General features: G+C 35.6%; 1 protein-coding gene across 3 annotated transcripts in view; it reads left to right on the top strand.

The window, feature by feature from the left end:
• The window catches only part of LOC150099834 (leucine-rich repeat-containing protein 49-like), an 853241-nt gene that overhangs the window by 59374 nt on the left and 772536 nt on the right, over window positions 1-21331 (top strand). For 2 of the 3 annotated variants that reach the window (XM_090403687.1, XM_090403689.1), the window contains exon 3: window positions 9190-9268. In XM_090403687.1, coding sequence (XP_090259813.1) covers window positions 9190-9268 — 79 coding nt within the window. The remainder of the gene's footprint in view (window positions 1-9189; window positions 9269-21331) is intronic. The other variant, XM_090403688.1, reaches the window with a different exon arrangement.

Raw genomic sequence — 21331 nt, forward strand, 5'->3', positions numbered from 1 at the left:
TAGGTATCCTCTAAACTTAATTAATAAAATGCTCTATAAAAACAACCTCCAGCAACAACGTATAGCAACTCAGTATGTATCAACCATTGTCATACTCTATGTTGTTTAGTCTCTAATAAAATAGCTAGAATTTTGAAACCTTATAACATCAGAGTGGTGTTTAAACCAACTGCTACCATTATAATGACAGTTTTTAAGATCCCCTAAAGACTGTACCTTTTTTCAAATATGCAGTTGTTTACAGCATACCTTGTACGTGTGGACTATCCTACATAGGATAATCTTCAAGAAGCTTAGAAATTAGACAGAAGGAACATGTCGGAGAAGTTAATCATAACAGAACAGACACCTCAGGTTTGGCACATCACTTCTCAACTTTAAACCACACTATAGATTGGGATAACAGCTCAATGCCATATATGGAGGAAGATTACAGATGTCGAATATTTAAAGAAGCTGCAGTGGTCCTACCTTAATAGAAACCAAGGAGTAATATTGAAGGATATATGGAAAAATCTTATTAACTCATTAAGTTTAGCTGAACTACAGTACGTCAACTATGTAACGCGTATTTATAATAATGACTGAACTATATCGCTTCATGCATACCATGTCACGCGATGCCTTCCAATTTTTTGTTGTCTAACCTGTGTAAACCGTTACTGTAGTCCTTCGTTATTTTTGCATTTATTAGTTCTTCACCATTTAGTCTTGACAAAGCTAGTCAGTTTTGCTAGCGAAACTAGTTGACGAATTTGTGCATACAGTCATACCCCGACTTACACTACCCCGACCTACGCGAATCCGGAGTTACGCGGTTTCATATATGTACGTATTCCTGTCCTGCTTCATGCCTCACCACTAGTCGAATCTTTCCCGCGCTGGCCGCATTCGCCAGTGTCGCACATGCTGTGAACAAGCACTGACGTGTTTCGCACGATCTCCATTCATACACGATTTTTATAGTCTACAAACCTTGCGATTGTTTAATGTTATGTTCTTGATAAAAGTTTTATCACAAAAAATAATAAAGTCATCCAAAAGAAGCAAGTCCGATTCTTCTACAGCTAGCAAGAAAAGAAAAACATTGACTTTGGAAACAAAACTCAACATCATTAAGGATTTTGAAGGCGGAATGAAAATTTGTGATCTAGCAAAGAAGTTTGATCTACAGGAATCCACAGTAAGAACAATCATAAAAGAAAGGTTTACAGATTTTGGAGGACATAGATTCTAACGAGGAACGAATTGTAGCCACAAGGCAAGGAATAAAAAAATCATTAGCTTGCTATGAAGAACTTGCTTTTTAAATTTTGCGTGACAAGAAAAAGATATTATGCTGTCAGACGAATCTATTAAATTTTATGAAACCATCGACATCGAAATAACTTTCTTTTTTTCATGTACGAAAAACTATAATTATGATTATATTTCTTAAAAAAATTGGTGTTTTTGTAAACCTTTGGTCCCAATTAACTAATATTTTGTATGTTTGTATGCAAAATTATACCCGATTTACGCAGATTCGACTTACTTGCTTTTTTTTTTGTCCCACCTACCGCGTAATTTAGGGGTATGACTGTATGTGTATTAAACCTATGGTCTTATAATCCAAATATCTGTTTTCTGTTAATTATAACTTATGTACTATAACAAGGTGACAAGTATCTTGGACAGAGGAGATTCATATACAGTGGTGTACTTGGATTTTGAAAAGGCTTCTGATAGACTACCACACGACAAGCTCTTAAATAAATTGAAACAGATGGGATTGAATAATAGATTTCTGTGTTGGATCGGTGACTGGCTGTTGGATAGATATCAGAAAGTTGTGTATGGGGGTGCAGTATCTCTAAAGAGATAGGTCACCAGTGGTGTGCTGCAGGGGTCAGTTTTGGGGCCATTGTTGTTCAATTTGTATGTTAATGATATTGGGTTGGATTTAACTAGTGATATCCAGCTGTTTGCAGATGATGCAAAACTGGGGAGAGTAATCCACAGTCAGGCTGATGTTAATGTCTTACAAGAGGACTTGAATAGATTGCATGAATGGTTAGGTAAGTGGAACCGTCGGTTCATTGTTGCCAAGTATAAGGTTTTGAGATTTGGTAAGCAACGATGGGATGCAAAGTTTACACTTGGTGGAGAAACTTTAACAGAAGTAGAGGAGATGAGATATTTAGGAATGATGATGGACAAGGACCTGAAATTGAGAGTCCGCATTGTACAAGTTGTGAAGACATCACATTGAATAATGGCAATGATGCGGTGAACCCTGACATGCAGAATTAGAGAGGTTATCATTCCAATGTATAAGGCCTTGATCAAGCCTCATATGGATTATTGTGCACAGATTTGGTCACTGGGTTTTCATGGTGACGATATGTTGGTACAGAGAAGATTCACAAAGGTAGTCAGTGGTCTTTGGAATGTGGAGTATGAGGACAGATTGAGAGAATGTAAGTTGCAGAGCCTCGTGAATAGGAGGAAAGGGTGGGGGATATGATTGAGACATATAACCTGGTCATGGGTTGTCATCAGGTAGACATGGAAGAGATTTTTCATAGAATGGGAGAGGGGAGTAGAATAAGAGGCCATTGCTGGAAACTGTATAAGGAGGGTGTGAGCAAAGGAGTGAGAAGCAGGTTCTTTGCATGGAGGGTGGTTGGTGAATGGAATGCATTGCCTGAGTGCATTGTGGATGTGGACACATTGTGAATCAGTCTAAGACGCAGTTGGATGAGCATTGTATGCAATAGTGAGTACCTCCCACGATGGGTCTCTGACCCCATGGAGGTCAAATGTTAATAATAATATTAACTTACACCTTCACAATTGGCTATGAACAGAGACACGCTTGATGTGAATAGTTTGGAATTATTATGTATCTAAGTACTTACAATAAGTTGCAATCTTTACGATACTCTCATTCAGCACTGTCCACTACTCAGTTCTTTTGTCCACATTATGGTGTGGACAAAAAGTGTGTCCCCTTTTTCCTTCTGCAGTCTTGTTCTTGATCTCAAGTCGAATTTCTTCTTTGTCTGAATCGTTGATAATTCTGTACACTCTTGAACCTTTAATTCAGTGACGTGGCTGCAATGGCCACATGACAAGTAGTTCTTGTGCCAGTAAAGATTCTTTTCCATGGCAGAAATGGGCAGCTCTCTTCTAACAAGTTGTTCTGGTGATTGACATTGTCAGTGGACCCAGGGAAGGAACTGGACTGGAAGAACCTTAGGATATAAGATCTTCTCTTTTGATGACTGACAGCGGACTTCACATGGCGGTGGACCCAGTTAAGAGAAGACAGAATCCAAAGATGAAGTCTTTCTTGACTGGAGCTTATAAAGGTCCGGACTTCATGTTGTACGCATGTGCACCTCTCTCTTGAAACTTCCATTATATGGTCATGGATCGACATCTGTCCAGATGTCGATCCATGACCATATATGAATTTATGTGTAATTTCCTTAGAAAGAAAACTTGTAAAAATGAACATAATCAATTATTTATAATGTGAGAATTTACAGTTAGAGAGTGTGCAGATTAGGTTTTTTGCTAGGAGATTAGTGAGCGAGTAGAATGGATTGCCAGAGGTTGTAAGTACTGCAACAGTGAATGAATTTAAGGAGAGGTATGATAGATATTGTGTGAATAATGGGTAATGTAGATGTCTTGTAATGAGTCTTTTGACTCCATTTATATACCCGTCTAATAAGTCTGCCCTCTGCATTACTGCAATAATTTGTTGTGATGTCCCTAGAATCACTACCAATTATAAGGACATCACAACAGATTATGGCAGTAATGCAGAAGACCGACATAATCTGTTGATATTGTGTTGTGAGGTCCTCGCAATTTTAGGTCCCTGTCCATCTAAATTTTAGGTCCTTGCTCATCATCAACCCTAGATCCTTTATCTTCTTCACCTTCTCTAAGATAATCCTACCAGTTGCATACTCTGAATCTCATCTTTGCTTTCCAAATTTTGAAACATTTTCTTTGTCCAATGTTTAATAAGATAATTCCTCCACCAAATCATCAAAAAGGATGATTTGGTGGAGGAGTTATCATATTAAACTGCTTCACTTAATCATCCAAAAGAATGATTAAGTTTTAGATATCTGCTTATGTATTTATAAGATAATAAATGCAATGAACAAAGGAAATGCAAGTAAGTGATGTATTTAATTTTGAAAAGCCTTTTTATAGATCACCACGTGACAAGTTTGGTATACTGGATAGGACATTAGTTGTCTGATATGCAATTTTTCAACATATCAGTCAGTTGTGTATGGAGGAGCAGATGCTTAGAAAGGAAGGAAGGTCATTAGGCCAGTTTCAAGGTGACTGCAGTTTTAACTGGTATGATAATGATAATGAGCTAGCTTTAAATGCGAAATAATGCAGTTGTTTGCAGATTATGTAAAATTAGGGAGAAGTGTGATGTCGCTTTATAAGAGCATTTGAATAGACTAAGTGAGCAAGTATGTTGGCCTTCCAAATCAATATGGTGAATTATAATGTTTCAAAATTTGGAAAGCAAGGATGAGATTCAGTATATGCAGCTGGTAGGGTTATCGTAGAGAAGGTGAAGAAGATAAAGATGTAGGGTTGATGAACAAGGACCTAAAATTTAGATGGACAGGGATCTAAAATTGTGAGGACATCGCAACAGATTATGGAATAGTGCAGAAGTAATGCAACAAAATAATTTGTTTTGATGTCCTCACAACAACATCAACAGATTATGTCGGTCCTTTGCATTATTGCCATAATCTGTTGTGATGTCCTACAGCTGCCCACTGTACTTTTTAAGCACTGCATGAAATAGCCTGACGAATTGTTCATTCAATCTCAATATATGGCTAAACCACTCAATTCTCTTATTTATAAATTAAATAGTTTCAGTGTAGTTGTTGAAATATACAAAATTGCCATTTTGTAAATCTCATACTTTTATGATATACAGTAACCTACTGTTATATTTGATCACATTAGGAAGGGATGCCATTCTGATAATTGAAGGATTGGATAACTAAAATATAGGTGTCATGATGGTACAACATGACAGAATTTATTGCCGGCTGAGGCGTCGCCCGGTTAAGCAAGGCCTCCATTGTTTTCGCCAGGGAACCAGGGCAAACAGTGAAAAGTCACCTACTGGAACAAATCCTAAAACTTATCCGAACTCAACATTACCAGAGTTCAAGATCGGTACTATCAACATAAGAAGCCTGAATGGCAAAGAAATGGAGCTAGCTGAGGAATTGGATAAGTACCAGATCGACATAATAGGAGTGACTGAAACAAAAAAGACAAAAACTGGTGAGATCTTTCTGAGCAATAAATACAAAATGTTATATTCAGGCAATGACAATCAAGGAAAAGAAGGAGTAGCCATAGTATTCAACACTAAATACGAGGCTAATCTTCTTGAATGGCAGGCAGTCTCAAGTAGAGTGATGTGGGCAAATATCAGAATGGGGAACTGGACAGTGAGACTTATTTATGCCTATGGTCCCACAGGGAGTTCTACTAAGGTAGAAGTGGAGTAATTTTTTTGAGGCTTTAGAGAAAGCAACTGTCACAGTGAAAAACGAAAAGTTGGTCTTTGTTGGGGATCTAAATAGCAGAGTAGGAAATGATTGTCAGACATACAAAAATATTTTGTGAAATTAGGAGAAAAGAACAAAGCTAATAATAATGGCAAATACCTGTTGGATTTCTGCTCAGGACATGGACTGGTTATTACTAAAACAATGTTCCAACATAAAAATGTGCACAAATTCACATGGAGAGAAGAGGCAAGGAATAATAAAAGTCTCATTGACTATGTTATTGTTGATAGCGATGTTTTCTCTCTGGTGAAGGACACTAGAGTGTACAGAGGATTTGAAATTGGAAGTGATCACCATTTAGTCTTGAGCTGGATAAAATTGAATTTCATATTGAAAAGAAGAACATGTAAGAAAGTTTTAAAGAGAATAAAAGTTGAGCAGCTCTCAGATGTGAACTAAAATACACAAATATTATTCAAGAAAAAATGGAAGAGTTTGGGAACAGAAACCAAACCCTCGAGATTCAGTGGCAAGCCCTGAAGAAAACATGGATTGATTCAGCCAGAGAGGCATGTGGTGAGGTTGTGTGCAAGGATAGAAAAATTAGAACTCCATGTGGACACAAGAAGTTAAAGAGGCAGTGAAAGAAAAGAAGAAACCCTATCAAAAGTTCCTGGCAAAAAAGTTTGCTTGTGCTCTTAGAGAATACAGAGACAAATGTAAGAAAGTTAAACTCTGTGTAAAACTGTCTAAACAAAAGTCATGGAAGAACTTTGGCAAGAATATGGAAATTAAATATCAAGAAGGTGGCAGGATATTCTGGAATTTGTTGAAGAAGCTCAGAAATGGAGGAAAGAGTGCTGCAAAAGGAATTAGAGATGATAAAGGTGACATGAAAACAGGAGAAAAAGATATCTTTGAAGTATGGAGTAATTACTTTGAAAAACTGCTAAATGAAACAAGCAGTGATGACAGCACTCTGTTAGAAAAACATGCAGTCGGGAATACATATCCATACTTAGAGTAGAAAAAGCCATCAAAAACCTGAAATGTGGAAAGGCAATGGAAGTAGATGATATTCGATCAGAAATGCTGAAGTATGGAGGTATAAAAGTCCTACAGTGGCTGCACTGCATTGTTCACAAGGCCTGGACAGAGGGACGAATTCCAGATGATTGGAGTAGAGCTCTCATAGTACCCATTTATAAAAAGGGAAATAAAACAATGTGAGAATTACAGAATCATTTCATTACTGAGTTTCCTGGTAAGATATATGCAGGTATACTTGAGATACGGTTGAGAAGGATTGTGGAAGAGAAGTTTGTTGAAGAACAAACTGGATTCAGGCGAAATAGAGGCTGTCAGGATCATATTTTCACTTTACGACAGGTAGTTGAGAAATCATGGGAATATAACAAAGACCTTTATTTAAGTTTTGTAGATCTGGAAAAGACATATGACAAGGTGCCAAGAGAGAAGCTATTCCAAACGTTACAGTTATTTGGTGTTAATGAGGCATAATATCAAGCAATACTTAGTCTTTATTTGAGTTGTAAGTCAGCAGTTAGAATTGAAGGAAGTATAGGAAGATGGTTTAATATTAGATCTGGTGTCAGACAGGGATGTACCTTATCCCCTGTCTTTTTCATTATCTTTATGAAGCACATTATGAAGGAAAGTGGTATTAAACATGATATCAAAATTGGAGGTGTTAATCTCAGCTCTTTGCTTTATGAGGATGATGTTATACGTCTCAATAAATCCACTACAAGTCTGCAAGATTCTCTGACTAAATTAAATAACTGTTGTAATAGATATGGTATAGACAGTGTTTAAACCAATTTTAACTTATGGATCTGAGAACTCGGTTAAAAATAAAACCCTTGACCAAAGACTACAGATATGAGAGTCCCGAGAAAGATTAGTGTTGTGAACAGATGACATCAATGGTAATATCATATAAAAAAAGAGGATATTAGGAAAGAACTTGATATTTTCAGCATCCAGGAATCCATTTGCAGAGCTAATCTCCGATGGTATGGTCACTTAAGCAGAATGTGACAGGAAAGATTAGCAAAACAAGTGTTCTCTGCCAGGTTGGCAGGAAAAATATCCAGAAAATATAGGTGGATTGATACAGTAAAAAGTGCCTTAGAAGACAGAAATATAACACCTAATAATATTGGAGTCTTGACATTTAACATACTGATTTGGAAGAAAATTGTAGATGGGAAGTTAGTAATGATGTAAATTTTTCATGTAGTACTCTCATATTCTGTACACCCCTTAAGGGCATATATCAGGAATTTGATGATGAAGTATAGGTGCATGCAGGTACCATTGGATTTTTGAAATAGGCTCATTTCAAATATGACCTTCAGATGATATGAAGTATGCCACTATGTGTACTGCAATATTTTCTGCTTTTGCAGCATATCATATGCTGTTAGCTCTATTCACTATCACTACCGTATCCTTAGCTTTATCAGATTTTATGTAATGGAATGGTGTTTTTGTTTGATGGAAGAATGAGGATTGGTTTCTTTTTAAGTAGTTTACATATGCATTTGTGCATACATAATTTCAAAGAAATATTGGTGCCAGAAAGAAAGTAAATGCCATTAACCTATTACATCATTTCATGTCTGCTTGTTCTTTTAGAATCTGGTGCAGAAAGGTTTGTTAGTGAGAATTTTTTTCCCGCCAGTTTATATGTTTACTAGTACATTTAAGTATACAGTCATACCCCGACTTTAAATCCGGAGTTACACGGTTTCTTATATGTACGTGTTCCCGTCCTGCTTCATGCCTCACCACTAGTCGTATCCCTCCGTCACCTGTTGCATTCGCCAGTGTCGCACATGCTGTGAACAAGCACTGATGTGTTTCGTGCGGTCTCCATTCATACACGATTTTTATAGTCTACAAACCTTGTGATTGTTTAATGCTATGTTCTTGATAAAAATTTTATCACATAAAAAATAATATCATCCAAAAGAAGCAAGTCCGATTCTTCTACAGCTAGCAAGAAATGAAAAACATTGACTTTGGAAACAAAACTCAACATTATTAAGGATTTTGAAGGCAGCATGAAAATTTGTGAGCTATCAAAGAAGTTTGATCTACAGGAATCCACAGTAAGAACAATCATAAAAGAAAGGTTTACAGATTTTGGAGGACATAAATTCTAACGAGGAACAAATTGTAGCCACAAGGTAAGGAATAAAAAAATCATTAGCTTGCTACGAAGAAATTTTGCGTGACAAGAAAAAGATATTATGCTGTCAGACGAATCTATTAAATTTTATGAAACCATCGACATCGAAATAACTTTCTTTTTTTTGTGTACGAAAAACTACAATTATGATTATATTTCTTAAAAAATATAAGTATTTTTTAAACCTTTGGTCCCAATTAACTAATATTTTGTATGTTTGTATATATAAATTACATGCAAAATTATACCCCGAGTTACGCGAATTCAACTTACGTGCTTTTTGTTGGTCCCACCTACTGCGTAACTTTGGGGTATGACTGTATTTAATTTTAATAATAAGAAAAGATATTTAAATCTTTTATGTAGAAGAATCTTCAGCATTATAAAATTGGGTCTCATTTTGTGTAGCAGTCATCTAATAAAAGTTCTACCAAGCAAGCTCAGCAGAGAACATCACCACGGAGAAGACCTCTTCAAACAAGAGCAGGTAACTTGTAAGCTTTTGTCTTTTCATAAAATTTATCATCGTAAATTTATATTAGAGTCATTTTGAAGGTTGAATAAATGGTAGTATACTGTATTACCTGATGGCTATAAAATATCAGGTTTAAATTCATTAGTATGAAAAAATAAAGATCTTATAGAAGAAACTAAGCTATAAATTAGTAGTGTGAGGAAATATTAGCATTTGCATGTAAAATGAGAATAGAAACAGCAAAAATATGACAGATAAATACAACACGAAATGAAATTATTAAGAAAAAATAGTTAATAAAACAAAATTTGATAGGACAAAAGCAGAGAGATTCATGAAAAGAGCATTAAGCTGGAGCTTATGTTTATATCTGGTAGTTCAGTTAATTCAATATCTGATTTCAAAAATTCCAATCTTTATTTATGTTGTGATCGTCCCCCCCCCCCAATAGGAAGGGTCAAATGGTACTAGGCATCGCTAGATTGTAGATAAATTTCATCACTGTGTGCAGTATTGCCACTTTGCTTACTGGAAATTTGAAATGAGTCAAGCTCAGAAACCATCTTTGGACACTTTAGAGCAAACATCTGATTTACTTTTTCATACTTTCTTCATCACTATGCAGTTTGAGAGTGTTTTCAGAATTATGTCAGACATCATGAAGAAACTCATCATTTCTTTTTTGTGGGTTATACTTTAAAATAATGATTCTGCAGACTGGCTTCTAGATAGTGTACTGGATTGAACTAATGGGCATTACTTCCAGGTAGCTAGTGAATAATCTTGCTGCTACTATTGCCAAATGTGCTTGTAGAGACTGTGTAGAGACTGTGTATATGGGAGCAGGGTGCTGCCAAGCCCACACTTTGAGTGAAAGGAGGAGTTGAATGAAATTCTTCACATGTAAAGTTTAGTAGAGAATCCATTATTGCATGTCCTTTCCTATTTCAAGTCAAACAGCATCCATGAAAACTCAAAGAGAAGTCATTACATATGGATAGAAGGAAAAGTCTCAAAGCCTTTGAGCTTCACCTCACAGATAATGTGTGTGTATGTGGTCTTAGTTCCAGCCTGAGTGGTGTTTCATTTTTATATTCAGCTGCACAACCATACCTACTTTTCATAACAATCACAAATACTTTCTTGATTCTTCATCTCAAAAGTGGTATTTTCTTATGTTCATCCAGCATAGTTTCCAACATGGAATTTTCTCTTTTGATTTATTTTGGTCTCCTGTTGAATCTTCTTTCCATTCTGTCAAATTGATTGGATTGAATTTATTGTGCTTCTGATGCAAAAACCATTGTTTTTTCATTTTCTGTTTTAAATTTTGATTTTTCCCTGGTTCATCATAGCTACATGCAGTTAACATCTTACAGAAAAAGCACAGTTCAAGCTTTAAATAGAGAAGGCTATTTGTCTTGTGAAATAGCTAAAAGAGTGTCTTGTAGTCAATCTACTGTAGTATGGCTGTTGTCAAAAGTGAAGGAAAATCAGATCTGCTGAAAGGAAGAAGGGAATAGGAAGAAAGCCACTGTCTACACCATTGCTTCCCAAACTGTGGGCTGCAGCCCTCTTGGGGCCGTTAGTTGTGTTGAGGGAGCTGTGAAATAATGAAAACAAATTTAAAATGTTTTTAGACTAAATAGATATTTTTTTTATCTTAAAAGAAATGTATTTAATTTTTATTATTTATTATTTCTTTTTTTGTTATTTTTTATATTTAAAAGGGAAATATCACACTTTGGTGTTGGTTCACAAATTTTGCTTCTTACGTATTTCGCACTTAATGATTATTAGTAAATATATGCTTATCAGGATGACTGTGCACAGATCACATACATCCGAACTATAAATGCTGGGGATTCCCTTATTCAATGTGGATAAGGGAATATAAGATAATGTGCCATGAATTCACTAATTTTATCTTAGTCTGTGGTGTGCCAGTATCGGTACCTGGTGCTATTATTTGATCTATTGTAAGCTAAAAAAATTTAACCCTGAGATGGATAAGTGACTGATTAAAAAAAAAAAAAAAATCCAGCGTACAATCAGCAGAAACAGACTCACAAACAACAGTATCTCATATTATACCAGAACAGTCTGCATCGTCTTCAGCTCCAGACGGTGAGAGGCAAAAAATCTCATACAAAAAAATTCGAAAATACGATCCTTCTTATTTGAAATATGGGTTTGTACCCTCATATAATGATCCAAACAAACCTATGTGTGTAATCTGCTGGAAACAGTTATCAAATAATTGCATGTGACCCGGAAAACTTTGTCGGCATTTAGATACTGTTCATGGGGAATATAAGAGTAAGACAATGGAGTTTTTTCAAAGAAAGGCTGAAGAATTTAAACGACAAACTAAATGTTTTTCAAAACATACTGAACTGAATGACAAATTAGTAAAAGTATCTTTCGAAATTACTTTGTTAATTGCAAAAACAAAGAAACCTCATACAATTGGCAAAGACCTTGTCTTACCAGCAGCAATAAGATTTTGTGAAATTATCAAAATATTGCAAAAACTGATAAAAAGAGAGCCAAAAGCTTCAATATCCACTTAATTCGAAATTCACTTCGGTGATGCAAAATTATTCAAATTAAGTGGATATTGAATCCAACATTATTTCAAAACCGAATAGAGAAACTACAAGAGTTTCGTGCCAAATATAGAAACTATAAAAGTTTCAGCTGATCCAAGCGTAAGTAAGCAAACCTTTCATGACAGGGGCAACTCATAGTAAAGGTGGAGTAATCTCTGATCACTATCCTTAATGTTTCCCATAATGTAAAACGTAAAACACATCTCCTAGCAGACATATATGATGTTATACATTATTTGGGGGGTCACTGCCCAGACCGGTTTCGACTTTTGTTGAGGTCTCGTCAGTGGGAACCAGATCCAGATGTAAATACTCAGTTGAAGTGATTCAGAACTTATACTTTACCATAAGAGTTGCTAAAAAAGGTGTCACATCACAAAAGGCACCAAGAATTACTGAAAAAAAAGAGCGCTAAAAGGCTTCACTTCGGCGATGTAAAATTATTCAAATTAAGTGGGTATTGAATCCAACATTATTTCAAAGCCGAATAGAGAAACTAGAAGAGTTTCGGCAGATCCTAGCCTAAGCAAATCTTTCATGATGGGGCAAAGGTGTTTCACGTAATGGGAAATACTAAGGATAGTGATCAGATCTTACCCCACCTTTACTACGCGTTGCCCCTGTCATGAAAGGTTTGCTTACACTTGGATCCGCCAAAACTTTTATAGTTTCTATATTCGGCACGAAACTCTTGTAGTTTCTCTATTCGATTTTGAAGTAATGTTGGATTCAATATCCACTTAATTTGAATAATATTGCCAAACTATATTTCACCTGATATTGACTTTTTGTCTAGCAGTATTGAAACACATCCATCACATTAAATTGTTATTAAACTTCTTTTATGTTTTTAATTCTTACTTTGTTTATTACTAATTATTATTATTATGTGACACCTCAGGGAGTACAAAGACTCATCGAAGGAGGGCATCTACTCTATAACTCTGTCTCCACCAACTACAATGAACTGCACCTACTATCATCATCATCTACACCAATGCCATCTACTTCCCACTACCACCAATAGTATTTTCACAGACAATTACAAACATCCATGTCTACGGTGGGATTCAAACCCACAGCCTTTTGGGTGGAGAGCAGATACGCTAACCACTTGGCCAATCAGGCCGGAAGAAAATATAAAAAAATTCACCTGAACAGGGACTCGAACACTGGACCCTTAGGTTAAAAGCATAATGCTCTACTGACTGAGCCATCCGGGCACTTTGTTTTATGTTTCATGTGCTTGTACTGCAAATGTACAATAACAATATATCTATCTATATAAAAATATAAGATAATGTGCCATGTCAAATGTGTATGTAAGATGCTTAAAATGTAATATTTGCATTTGATTTTTGCAATATTTGCTGTATATGTTTGGAGCTAAAGGATCTTGCTCAGCCATAGCCAAGTTAGCTGGTCTTGGGTGTGGACAGGAGGGTTTTTTCCCCAGTTTATACTGGGGTTTTTCATCCCACAAAGCCACACCAGCCTTGAGAACTCAGCACTGCAGACATGGAATACACCGGGGCGTAGGGATGACCACCTTATCCTGCGAACGGTTTGAGGTCCGATGATTAATAAACCTTCAACACTGCAAGGTAAAGGAAGAAAAGGAAGATGAGATGTTTTGTATTGAATATAAATACAATAAATATTATAATGATATATGGCTGTACTATGATTTTTTTTTTTTTATCGATGCGGGCTGTGAAATATTTAAATTTTTCCAAAGAGGCCTTTACATCCAGAAGTTTGGGAAGCACTTTTCTATACCATGCCAAGGTTGAGTTCTATAGCAGCTTTACCTCCAAAATTACCATGTATTGTCCAGAGAACTGAAATGGAACTGGGAAGAACAAGTCGGAGTTGTGGCAAGCTCTGTAACTGTCAGGAGAAGACTCATTTGGCAAGAACTGATAGCGAGATGCCCAAAAGAAGCCCTTTTTAATAAAAAAAAAATTAGATTGGCTTGGTTAAATTAGTGCAGAGGCCAAATGGACCCCTGATCAGTGGAAATGAGTAATTTTTTCTGACAAGAAAAAGTTCAAACCTGCAGGGTTTGAACTTTTTTGACAATGGTTTGAACAGGGTTTGACAATGGCAGACAGACAGTTCGAAGATGATCAGGGAAAAAATTCAACCCTTACTGTCTGTTGTCAACAGTCAAATTTTCAGCCATTCAGATGATCTAGGACTGCATGTCATATCATGGTGTTGGTTGCTTGTATTTCACAAAAAGTTCAGTGAATGCACGAGTGTACCAGAAAATTTTAGAATTTCTGTCTGCTATCAGAGACCAGTTTACTGTAATGAACTGCATCTTTCAAGTTTTAAAAGTATTTTTTCACTTGGTTATACTATAAATTTAAGATACCAAGAAATTATATTGTTGGTTTCATCCTTTATCCAAGTGTAAAGAAATAAACTTTTTCCATGAAATCACTTCACGACTGTGCTACTTGTATAGAGTAGAGACTAATGATTTGACATTAATTGCCTTGGAATTCCATAAAGCAATTCACATATCTTTACGGACATGTATAATGCTAATCATTATGGGAAGGGCCACTACCTAGACTGGTTTCGACCTTTATTGAGGTCTCATCAGTGGGAGCCAGACCCTTGATATCATTTCATGGGTCTGAATTATGAGATACCAAAGTAATTGATGTAAAGTCATTAGCCTCTATATACAAGTAGCCCAGTCATGAAGTGACTTCACGCCCAAACTTTGTTTGCTTACACTTGGATAACAGATGAAGCCAAGAATATAATTTCTTGACATCTTTAATTTATAGTATAACTGAGTGAAATCCAGAGTGATTTAGTAATAAGTTGTGACACCTGTTGGCTACTTGTATATGGAAATATGACTTCTGCATTACTTTAGCCTTGGTATCACTTGGTCTGGCTCTTACTAATGATACCGGTTTTGACCTCAGTAGTTTAGCTTAAGTTTATTACTTTGGGAAAAAAAAAAGTTTTTGTTGCAGGTTAATAAGTGGCTCAATGAACACTTGATTCAGTGACTACAGTGGCCAGGAAACAGCCCAGATCTCAAACCCATTGAGAATTTGTAGTACCAAATGGAGACTGAAATACACATATAATGGCTTCTTGGAGTTCATAAAATGTTTTCAGCACGCCAAAAAGCCATGACAATTGCATCCATCAGGAAATCAATTTTGTCAATGCCCCACTGATGCCAAGCTTTAATAAAGGCAAAAGGAAGACCCACAGAGCGCTAAACAGCAGAAAAGTGAATTTTCAGTTTTAAATATTAGTAAATGTGTAGTTGAATTAAATTTTGATATTGGTATTTGTTTTTCCATTGAAAATATCACTGTCCATCCATTTTGAAATATTTGCAGATTTATCAAGTTTGTTGTAATTTCCTAATTATGTCACATCTTGTACTAAAATGAGATTGATAAAAAAAATGTTATATTGCCTTCATTATTTCTGACAATTCTTGTGTTATTATCCCTTTTCAAATCAAATATGCATTCAAATTTAATTGCAAAAAAAAAAAAAAAAACAGTTACAGCAGGTGATGTGGTTTCTATGAATATGAATGTAGTTTTCAGTAAAATAACAGCATATTCAAACTAATTTTGGAAGGACTAAAAGCAAGGAACTATATTTTAAGATAGCAGTTATAATTTTTAGTTTCTTTCAAGAATATTTGAAAAACTAAATGTTCCCAACATGCAGTAGTTAATGACTCCTTTGATTTTCCAGAAACATCTGAAAAATCTTATCCAAATTGCATACTAAAAAAAGTCTCCTGGTTCTTTTTTTTCCAATTTCTCTGATTGTATTGTGGGTTTGCTCTCCAGAGTTGACAATTGTGTTATATGTTTACCTTTATTTTATTTTATTTATTCTGTCTTCCTAAGATATACAGGAATCCTAGTCACACTGGTAGGTACATCTATCATAACATTACCCTCCTAGCAGTGTGGTGTTATTATAAAATCGTTGAAATGGCCATCCAATGAAAACGTTGCCACTGCTTGCTCCAAATCTTCACCTACAATCTGGGGGATGCTGAGGTGTTGTTTCTTACAGGCTACTCTCAAGATCTGACCACAATTTGAAATTGAACAGATCCAGATCAGGAATCCTAGATGGCCAAATCAGATGATACTTGGTTGGGCACATTTACCTCCAACCATTGTTGTGTGGTCCTTCCCTTGTGTTCAGGATTGAGTCCTGTTGGGAAGGTCTACTGCCTACCATGAAACAAGGTGTTGGTCATCGACAGTACTGTGTCGTGATGCACTTTGGTGGAGGTTTTGGCCCATTTCTTGCAGAAATGTAACTTGGATATCCCCCCCCCCCGTTACGTCACCCCTCCTCACAAATCATCACTAATACGGGGTGATCACCTTGCTGAATCCTGGCTGTTATGGCACGTGGTATGTGACCATCCTGGGCATGTAACTGATTGTTTTGGCAGTTAAACGATTCTTCATATTAGTTATTCTTCATATATTAGTTTTATAACACTTCAGTAATGCCCTAAGATTTGAGTAAAGAGCCAATGACGTAAAAAAAAAAAGGGGGGGGGAGCACTCCTAAACGAAAGTAGGCTATATTAGCCATTAAAATAATAGTTAATTTTAGAGGAGTAACATGGGACTTTTCCAGATATAATACCTATATAGTATCATGTTTTTATGTGGAAAAAGCATACGGCACTGCTTGGAGATTTGGAATATTGAAAGACCTACACAACTTGAATCTTAGAGGGAATCAGGAATTTCCCTCTGTTTGTGTTATCAAAAACTTTTTATCCAAGCATATCTTCCAAGTCAGAGTGGGATCTGTCCTCTCCAAATTGTATATGAAGGGAGTTCTGCAAGGTTCAGGTGTAAGTGTTACACTTTTTTGTAATCAATGTTAACTTGATAATAGAACAACTTCCTCCACCTGTAGGTATTGTCCTTTGTGACTTTGGCAGCCTCTGTCTTTCATGTAATGAGTGTCATAGAAAGACAGCTGCAGCAAACTCTCAGTTATTTTTCAAAATATTGCTTGAGAATAGATTCAAATTTTTCCAGCAGAAGATAATTTGTGTGCATTTCTGCTGCAAATGTAGTTTTCATTCTGACCCACAATTCATACTGTAATCAGTTTTAATCCCAGTTGCACCCAGTGCCGAGTTCATGGTGTTCACATTTTATGAGAAACTGTTTCCTCCCTCAGATACACCATTTGCTGTAGTTTTTGGGAAGATAAAAGTAACCTGTCTCATGATGGTGCCAATCCAGCTGAAGTTCCCTATCAATGGATACATTTTTAAATATGAAAATGATTTCTTAATGTTGTTTTTCTGTCTTTTGTTATGGTTTGTGATACTATTATCAAAAGATATGAAGTTTTTAAAGAGGAAAAGAAAAGGAGGCGAATTATGGAGTTTCTGTGACTTCAATTCGTGCAAATTGAACAAAAATTTGGAGAGAAGTTAGAAATAAAAGACTGAGAAAATCCATTCATGAAGTGATTAGTGAAGTTTAATCCTTATAGGATCTGTTCAGTTAAAACTGAAAGTATTACTTCCAGTACATATAGAAATGGGCTCAGTAAAGTCTATGATGTATTATTTATGATTTTCAGTCTGAAGGGAGATTTGAAGCTGTCGATACAATTTTTAGTTATTGCTTCAATAATTAATATAGAGACTTTCATACGGATATCTAATGTATTTTCTTAGAGAGGCGAAAACCTAATTTCTTTTTATTTGTGTTGTGATATTTTATTATTTGGTTGGTGCTGAAATTTTTGTTTTTTATTTCATAATGGATTATATTTTCCATATGTTGCCTACATCTGTTCGTGCAATTCAGAATTGGTACCATTGTCAAGTTTCCTTCCTGGGGAGACAAAGACTTGCGTCACATCCTAAACCTTTTTCCGTTACTTCAATTCCAGAACATTACTTCTGTGATGTTAGAGAGAGACTGATGTCACAATTATTGGCAGAAATGTGTGACAGCATATGCAGCAATGCATGCAGTACGGTCTTTCCGTAGATTGCCATGTTAAATGGAGAAACTGTTGGGATGGAAATAGTCCTATTTTCAAAGTACTATATTTTAAAAACACCTAATGGATGCCTTTTTTGTAATAGGATGACAAAGGTAAAGAATTGCATGATATGAAAATTTTGAAATTTCCATCAATCTAGACTGCATTCACAAAGTTCTACAAAGTCAGATACACTAACTTAATAGAAGTCCTTCAACAAATAGGGCTAGACGAAAAAGACATAAGACTAATAAGAAATCTGTATTGGAATCAGTTAAATTACCTACCATTCAGTTAGACAACATTACCATCAATGATATTAACATCAAAAGAGGAGTGAGACAAGGATGCGTACTCTCACCACTCTTGTTCAACATATACTCAGAGGTAATCTTTGAAAAGGCATTGGAAGAATGTGCAGGGGGAATTGCAATAAATGGAAAGATTGTTAACAACCTACGATATGTGGAGATTACACCATGCTAATTACAGATAACATCACGGATCTTTAAAAACTCATTGACAGAGTATACATAGAAAGCAAAAGAATGGGAATAAATATAAACATCAAGATGAAATACATGGTCATCAGCAAACAGCCAACCTCATCAATGAAAAAATATCGACCAAGTGTCAAGGTATAAATATCTTGGTTGCTGGTTTAATGAAAGGTGGGATCCTGAAATAGATATAAAGACAAGGATTGAACTTGCCCAGCAGTCCTTCATGAAAATGAGAACATTATTCTGCAATAAAGATCTAACCATAGAAATCAGATGCTGAATGCTGAAGTGCTATGTCTGGTCCACTCTGCTCTATGGAGTTGAAACATGGACATTGAAGGTGACAACCATCAAGAAAGTTGAAACCTTTGAGATGGGCTATATAGAAGAATGCTAAAGATATCATGGACAGAGAAAATTACCAATGAAAATGTCTTGAAATCCACTGGCAAAGCCAAAGATCTCATACAAACAATCAAGAAACAAAAAACATCATATCTTGGCCACATCATGAGAAACGGCAAATACCGACTTCTACAAACTATTTTGGTAGGAAGAATTGATGGCAAAGGAGCTAGAGGAAGATATTCTTATCTTGGTTTGAGAACATCAAGACACGGACAGGAAAGAGCAGTGTATAACTGCTCAGATTAATGCAAGAATGCAGTTTGTTCACCAAGATGGTCGCTGACCTTCAACAAAAGATGGCACCATAGGAAGAAGAAGAATTGCATGCACAATTCTTCTTCTTCTGGATGTACTGGAGCCAAATTGCTGTACCTTATTTTTGAGCATACAGATTAAGGTTCAGCTGTTTTTAAAGAGGAAAAGAAAAGGAGGTGAATTATGGAGTTTCTGTGACTTCAGTACATGCAGATTGAACAAAAATTTGGAGAGAAGTTAGAAATAAAAGACTGAGAAAATCCATTTGTAAAGTGATTAGTGAAGTTTAATCCTTATAGGATCTGTTCAGTTAAAACTGAAAGAAAGCATTGCTTCCAGTACATATAGAAATGGGCTCAGTAAAGTCCATGATGTATTATTTATGATTTTCAGTCTGAAGGGAGATTTGAAGCTGTCAATACATTTTTAGCTATTGCTTCAATATTTAATATAGAGACTTTCATATGAATATCTAATGTATTTTCTTGGAGAGGCGAAACGGTTGACATGGTTTTAGTAATTTATTCAATGGAGTTTATTATCCTCTTTATATGTTATAAATGTTATCTTATGTTCCAGTGTTCTACCTTATAAACTCTTAGTCACATTATATATATATTCTTCTTCATATATACGAAATGTTATATTAAGGCAATGACGATCAAGGAAAAGGAATAGCAGCCATAGTATTCAATACTAAATATGAGGCTAATCTTCTTAAATAGCGGGCAATTTCAAGTAGAGTGATGTAGGCAAATATCAAAATGGGGAATGGGACAATCAGACTTATTTCTGCCTATAGTCCCACAGAAGGTTCTGCTAAGGTAGAAGTGGAGTAATTTTTTTGAGGCTTTGGAGAAAGCCACTGACACAATGAAAAAGGAAAAGTTGGTTCTTGTTGGAGACCTAAATAGCAGAGTAGGAAATGATTGTCAGACATACAAAAATATTTTGGGAAAATTTGGAGAAAATAGCAAAGCCAATAATAATGGCAAATACCTGTTGGATTTCTGCTGAGCACATGTGCAGGTTATTACTAACACAATGTTCCAACATAAAAATGTGCACAAATTCACATGGAGAGAAGAGGCAAGGAATAAGAAGTCTCATTGACTATGTTATTGTTGATAGCAGTGTTTTCTACCTAGTGCAGGACACCAGAGTGTACAGAGGATTTGAAATTGGAAGTGATCACCATTTAGTCTTGAGCTGGATAAAATTGAATTTCATATTGAAAAGAAGAACATGTAAGAAAGTTTTAAAGAGAATAAAAGTTGAGCAGCTCTCAGATGTGAAATAAAATACACAAATATTATTCAAGAAAAAATGGAAGAGTTTGGGAACCTTGGAGATTCAGTGGCAAGCCCTGAAGAAAACACGGATTGATTCAGCCAGAGAGGCATGTGGTGAGGTTGTGTGCAAGGATAGAAAAATCAGAACTCCATGGTGGACACGTGAAGTTAAAGAGGCAGTGAAGGAAAAGAAAAGTATATCAAAATTTCCTAGCAAATAAGACAGCTTGTGCTCTTAGAGAATATACAGAGACAAATGTAAGAAAGCTAAACACTGTGTAAAACTAGCTAAACAAAAGTCATGAGACTTTGGTAAGAACATAAAAAAATAAATATGAAGAAGGTGGCAAGATATTCTGGAGATTGTAGGGGTCATGGTATACATGTAGGATGTTTGTCACTTTGTGGAATCCATTCCTAGGCATCTGCAAGCTACGATTGCATAGAGAAGTGCACCAACACGTTATTAAGTGGGTGTTCCTAATGTAAAAACTGACTCGACGTGTGTGTGTGTGTGTGTGTGTGTGTGTGTTTATATATATATTCTGTGTGCCTGTCTCTCTCTCTCTATCTATATATTATATAATATATAGATAGAGAAAATCACATTATCTGTTTCGGATGAAGATAGGATGTGTTGTGATCAGTGTTCTGTGATTTATTGCTGTCAAGTAGGAAGCAATTTTTGCTTTAATTTTTCCTCCTGTGTGAATTCAAGAAAGAATGAAAGTTCTGTAGGAGTTAAACTAACGTACCTGAAGTTTTGTCCATAAAGGATAATAAGTGTTATCCTGTGTAATTTATAAAGTGATAAATGAAGTTTATTATAGTAATTAATCTTTATGGGATCTATTCAGTAAAAATAAAAGTATTGCTTTCAGTTCACATAGAAATGGGTTCATTAAAGTTTGTAATGTATTGTTTATGATTTTCAGGCTGAAGAGAGATTTGAAATTGGTTGTGTAA

The sequence above is a fragment of the Typopeltis vanoorti genome, chromosome 14, assembly GCF_054136105.1.
Source record: "Typopeltis vanoorti isolate ZY-2024b chromosome 14, IOZ_Tvanoo_1.0, whole genome shotgun sequence".
Classification (NCBI taxonomy): domain Eukaryota; kingdom Metazoa; phylum Arthropoda; class Arachnida; order Uropygi; family Thelyphonidae; genus Typopeltis; species Typopeltis vanoorti.